Source organism: Amphiprion ocellaris, chromosome 1 (assembly GCF_022539595.1).
Source record: "Amphiprion ocellaris isolate individual 3 ecotype Okinawa chromosome 1, ASM2253959v1, whole genome shotgun sequence".
NCBI classification, from domain to species: Eukaryota; Metazoa; Chordata; class Actinopteri; family Pomacentridae; genus Amphiprion; species Amphiprion ocellaris.
In genome coordinates this window covers 24,674,312-24,680,311 of record NC_072766.1, presented here as the reverse complement: position 1 = coordinate 24,680,311, position 6,000 = coordinate 24,674,312, and the positions used below count along the sequence as shown (strand labels likewise).

The following is a 6,000-nucleotide window of genomic DNA, read 5'->3' as shown; positions in this document are numbered from 1 at the left end:
TTCTGACCTTCCCTGAATATTTCATCCAAATCCGTTACTCCATTTTTGAGTAATGTTGCGCACAGAAAGACAGACAGTGTAACAGACGGACAAACGTTTGCTAATTGTCACATAACTCCGCCGCGTTCTGGAATACCTGAAGTAATAAACATACTCTCTCCAATGAAACTTCAGTTGCATTTTATAGGTAACCCTTCTGTGTTTTGATTTGTTTGTCTCAAGTTCATTCTCAAGCTTCTAAATCCCATGTGCAAGTACAACACTGATGAATATTCAGCATCTTGAACCTTTAAAATAAAATGCAGTAACCAAATTTACAGCAGCCCATGCTGTGTGATGAAAAAGGGAGGAGACATTAGAAGCGACTCTAGCAAGCAGCGCTGTACTGTGAGTCACTATCTTACTATATTCCATGAAAACTGGTGAATAAGATGCAGTGATCTTAATATGTTTGCAGACCTTTACTAGTTACCTAGCTCATCACTCTATCTAAAGTATTAGTAGCTCTTAAATGTCACTTTCTTTTTTTGGCTTTACTAATCAGCTGTAACATCACACAGCAGCAGGATCGATATAATCTCCAAACTGAAAGAGGAGCTGTGTGCAGTTTACGCTTGTGGCACAGCATGTGACTTCCCTAATTATTTCAATCTTCTGACATGTCACTGTGATCTTATGTAGTAGTTTGTACAAGGTAAAATCTAAGCTGCTGCACAGATTCACAGTTTCCACAGTGAAATCAGCAGGTTGAGTTCAGGATGAATCACCGCCGTACCTGTCGATACATTTCTCTTTTCAGCTCTGGATGATTTTTTGGCACAGATGAAGCAGATTATTGCAGAGTGTTTTCAGGTTTGCTGCTTAAATGCAGTAATGATTGCAGTAGTGCTATTATTGCAAGCATGAGTTGATCTAATCAAATAAGTAAATAAAAAAAGAATACAGCCGACAGTCAGCCTGTGAAAACACAATTTACTGACTTTTACTGGGTCAATGCAAAGCTGTGTCTGTTTTTATGTATAGCAGGAATATTTGTGTTTCCTGAATCATAAATTAAATGTAAAGGAAAATAATGAAAATGTTCTGCCACTATGGTGCATACATGGTGATACAATGGTGGGGAGGGGAATTTAGGTTTGGGTTCAGCATTGAAAACTACCATTCAGAAAATCCAGCTCAAAAATGTCTTTCAAGAAACAGAACTGTTATTCTCTGGACAATCAACAGAACACAACATCTATTTCTGCTGTCTGCAGTTGGTAGACCATGATCGACTATCAAAGTTCCAGCAGATAAAGGTGAAACCAGCCCTCTACATCATTCTGCTGTGAAACTCAAACATCCAAGAGAGTAGCAAAAAAAGAAAAAAAAAACCTCTTTTTTGAGTGGAGGTTGACATTAAGTATAATTGTAAATAGACAACTTTTATTCATGGTGAAAATTACATAGATAATATACAGTGCATTTTACTTAAAAGAGAATGTTGATTTATTTCAAGGGACTGCACAGTGGCTCGGTGGTTAGAACCATCATCTTGCAGCTAGATCCAGTAGCTCCCTGGCCTGGACCTGGCATCTTTCTACATGGAGTTTGCATGTTCTCCCTGTGTATGTGGGGGTTTTCTCAGGGTACTCTGGCTTCCTCCCACAGTCCAAAAACATGCTGAGGTCAATGAATGACTCTAAATTCTCTGCAGGTGTAAATGTGAGTGTGATTGTTTGTCTCTATATGTATCCCTGTGATAGACTAGTGACCTGTCCAGGGTGTCTCCTGTCTTCAGCCTAAGTCAGATGGGGTAGATTCCAGCCCCCAACAACTCTAATGAGGATGGATGGATGATTTATTTCAACATGGCACAATTCCCATTATTGTGGCCATTGTGGGTCTATAGATCTTTATCTAAAAACAATTAAAGCCAATCAAAGGTTGCCACTTGACCGATGCAAACTACGCGCATGTGGTTCTGTTTATACTACAGTTGGTTTGCATTAATCTTCTACGCATTCACATTGCCTTAAAGGCTGTGACTTTGTGCTTTTTGCAGGATATAGCAGATGGTTAGGTATTGTGCTGTAGCACCGTTACAATGTAAATATTCCTGAGGTGTGTTCAGCACAAGGGACGACAGCACACGATATCTGGAGATTTTTAAAGCTTCCTGCAGCGTTTGGAAAGCACATACAAATGCAAGCACCTCCTATGTCCAACAGTCGACTATGTCAGTCACAACTTATTAAATATTGTTTATAAAGTGTGGAGCAGCCTCTCCCTACAGCAAGCAATCGTTATAAGCACCATTTGTCTTTGTGTTGCATGCACAGTCATTGTGATGGCAGTGTGGAGAGTCCATGGGTGTCACAAATTTGGGGCTGCACATGAACATGCAGACGCAGAAAACATGAACTGGCCTTTAGTTAGCAAAATGGCCATTCCATCCTGCTAATTTCTTTGTTTACCTTTGATAAGACTTGAAAAGAAATGTTTAAAATAATTAATGTAACATCAGGAATGCTGCAGGGAGCTTATACTAGCTCCCCGCTGCTTTCATGCTGTTTTGTTCAAGTCCAAGAATTCCCCAAATGTCTACAGTAGAGGTGGAGAGTGCAAAATTAGCATGGTGTTTAGAGCCACAGTAGCCACATTAATGGATATTACCCCTGGCTAAAATAAACTGGAGTTATCCTTTAAAGACGTCTGCCACTCAAAACTGTGTTGTGGTCCATATGTTGGAGCTGTAGAATAATGCATGTCCAGAGTTTGACACTGAACATGGTATTTTCTGGTTGAAGTTTCTCTGAACTCACCTATAATCTGACCATGAACTTTAAGAGGCCTTAAGTATTTCAGCTTGAATTATGTTCGTATTCAGATTTTTTCACTGAGAGAAGCAGCATAGATGCCCATCCATCCATTATCTATACACTGCTTAATCCTCATTAGGGTCGTGGGGTGGCTGGAGTCTATCCCAGTTGATTTAGGGTCACCAGTCTATGGCAGGGCTACATATACAGACAAACAATCACACTCACATTAACGCCTACAGAAAATGTAGAGTTACCAATTAATCTGCATATGTTTTTGGACTATGGGAGGAAGCCAAAGTACCTGGAGAAAACCCACACATGCACAGTGAGAACAGGCAAACTCCATGCAGAAAAATCCAGGGAGGCTGGAACACGAACCAGGGATATTCTAGCCGCGAGGCGAAAGGGCTAACCACCACTCCACTGTGCAGCCCAGGTGTAGATGTAATTGTAATTATTTTTAACAAAGTAATTGCTTTTTTCCCCCTTCCAAATATAAAAACAACCGAGACAAATAATGATTAAAAAGTGTAGCATCTAGCCTATTCTTAAAGACATGCCTGGAGGGAATCTTTAAATAAATCTCCCACTGCTGATTCCAAGCATGACTCTCATACAAAACATTACATAATTATGAAAATCAATTAAAAACACAACAATAATGTCATGGTAATTATGGCACCTTTTGCATCTTTTTTCTGCAGCTGTGAGAAATATGGGTTACAGAGGCTAAAACAAATGAGTCTACTTGTTGGTTTGTCTTTTAATCTGGCCTGTTAATGAGTTTATTTTCAATATTTGAATTAGGTGATGCTGCTGTGTACTGAACAGTCCCTACATGCGTAGTGTGGCTGCAATCACTGTTGACTGCATGCAGTTTCTGCAGGTGTCAGTACGACTGTAGCCGGTAGGAGGGACTTGATGCTCCAACTTCTCCTCTGGTGTCTCCGCTCTTCAGCCAGTCGTCCTGGTCCTGCTCGGAGAGAGACGACGGCAGCAGCGGCTCGGCATTCCGGGGAACACCATGAATCTGAGGCTGACACGGCGAATGGAAGCTCGCACCGTTTCGCTTTCTTATTTTTGATTTTTTGTGTTGTTTATTTATTTTTTGGAGGGTTGTGTCTTTTCTCTCATTTTTTTTTATTATTTTATTTTTTTTACCTCCCCCCTCTCCTCCTCCTCCTCCCCTTCACCCAATCTCTGACGCGCAAGGACACTACAGCATCCATCCACGGCAGAACCGCTCGCATAGAGCATCATCTGTACAGACGCACCGACCGTCCTCCTCCTTCTTCCTTCCTTCCTCCCACTCTCCTCCTCGCCTCTTCTCTTCGTTTTTGTTCGAACCCAGAGGACATCGGGACCTCTTTCTGTATCCCCTCCTCCCCACTTCGCCCGGAGACATGGATCTATGGTTTCATTCGATCCGGATTTGCTGGTGGAGGGTTTTGTTTCTGATGAGTGTTTTCCAGGACTATCTGAGCTCCATGCTGGACTGCCCGCCGACCTGCAGCTGCTCTCAAACAGAGATCTATTGCAATAAGTCCGACAACGGCAGGTTTTTCCCGTTACTCGCCCTGCAAGATACTGGGAGCAATGGGACCAGCGTTGACATAGCGGAGTTATTCAAAAACATCACCACTATGTAAGTAGCTGCGGATTTGTGTGGCGCGTTTGTGAATCATTAATACATCTCAGCCCCTGGTTGCCGCTTTCTTTGCACTGATCTGACTTGTTGGTGTGTATTTTTGCATTCTGACACTTTTCACACTTCTCCCAAGTACCCTTTTTTTTTCTTCTCATGATCACACCATCTTAGATAACCGCCTCTGGATGGAGGGGGAATGCGCTTACGCCGCCTCTCCGTGCGCACTGACACTAATCATTCGCAGCCTTTGCAACTTGCTCCTTTTGCTCTTGAGACTCAGCAGTGTAATTTCCCCCTCTCCTCTTATTTCTACCGTGCCCCCCCCCCCCTCCCCCCCCCCCCCCCCCCCCCAAAGTTGCTCCTCCGCAACAGCAGCACCTCAGGCCTACACGGCTGGGGAACCACAGATGAGGGGATGTTGCGGAGAAGCTTCGGATCGCGCATTCGCCACGACTTCCCGTCCTCGTCTCACAAGCAACTGCTCCGACAGATTGTGCTAAATGAAACAGAAATAAATGGTGCAGTAAAGGTCAAGTAGTTACATTTTTGAGAGCCCCGCATCCTGTGAGGAGAGACCCGAGCAAACTTTAGCCCTGTTATGTCCAGATGATGCGGTGCGCGGCGGGGACGATGGGAAAACCGTCACTTGTGGCTTTTTTTTCCCTTTTCATTCTCCCCTCTCCGGGGTTTTTATAAAACAGATGATGACGGCAGACTATCCACCCCCCCACACCCCCCACACCCACACACCCCCAGAAGTACATTTTCATTCTGCATCCTCCCTCCCTCCCCCTCTCTCTCCTCTCGCTCTTTCCTTGGCATCGATCCTTCCTGCCAACATCAAAGCTTTCTTTCTTGAAAAGTCAGGGGAGGGAAAAAAAAAAAGAAAGAAAGAAAAGCCGAGCTCGGGCCTTAAAATAAGACCTCTGGTGTCGATGAGGCTGATTTGCATATAAAGTAAACATCTCCCGTTAACGCACTGGAATTCCCCGCATGGCTTCCTCCGCCTCATCTTACGCACACAAAGGACTTTTTCCTCCCATCAGTTTTGGTATCCCGTTTACCCTTTATCCGTCTGAGGCAGACAACAACTTATTCTGTGACACGGTTCATCGCCTCCTTGTGCCACTAGAGGGTAGCCTGGTACCCTCTATATTCTGGGAATCAAGTGCTCTCTGTAGAACACAGGAGTCATTTACGTGACTGGTTTATCAGGGAGACTTCTCCCCCCTCCTCTGGTCCCAGTGAGCAGCAGGTTTGGAGCTGAGCAGCTTTAAAAGCAAAGAACAGGAAAGGTCAGAGGTCACGCTGTTGGTGATTAGCGTGACCCCGTGGGGTGACCCACGTGCAGTGATTTCCTCTTTGTGGAACCTGCTCCATTCACTATCAGCTCATATATCTCCCTCCCGTCATCCACCGACACCAGCCACCTCTTAGATTTTCAGTTAAAAATGCCCAAATGCAGCACAAAGTCACACACTGATTGCCTTTTTTGCCTTTGAGACAACCTAATGCAACTGACCCAGGACTAATTGAGCATTTCATGGC

General features: G+C 44.0%; 1 protein-coding gene across 7 annotated transcripts in view; it reads left to right on the top strand.

Moving 5' to 3' along the window:
* Window positions 1-3,758: 3,758 nt before the first annotated feature.
* Window positions 3,759-6,000, top strand: part of ntrk3b (neurotrophic tyrosine kinase, receptor, type 3b) — a 224,984-nt gene continuing 222,742 nt past the window's right edge. For 3 of the 7 annotated variants that reach the window (XM_035942507.2, XM_035942506.2, XM_055011935.1), the window contains exon 1: window positions 3,759-4,449. In XM_035942507.2, the coding sequence (XP_035798400.1) occupies window positions 4,208-4,449 (242 nt within the window). In that variant the 5' untranslated portion in view covers window positions 3,759-4,207. The remainder of the gene's footprint in view (window positions 4,450-6,000) is intronic. The other 4 variants (XM_035942508.2, XM_023297334.3, XM_023297333.3 and 1 more) reach the window with 2 other exon arrangements.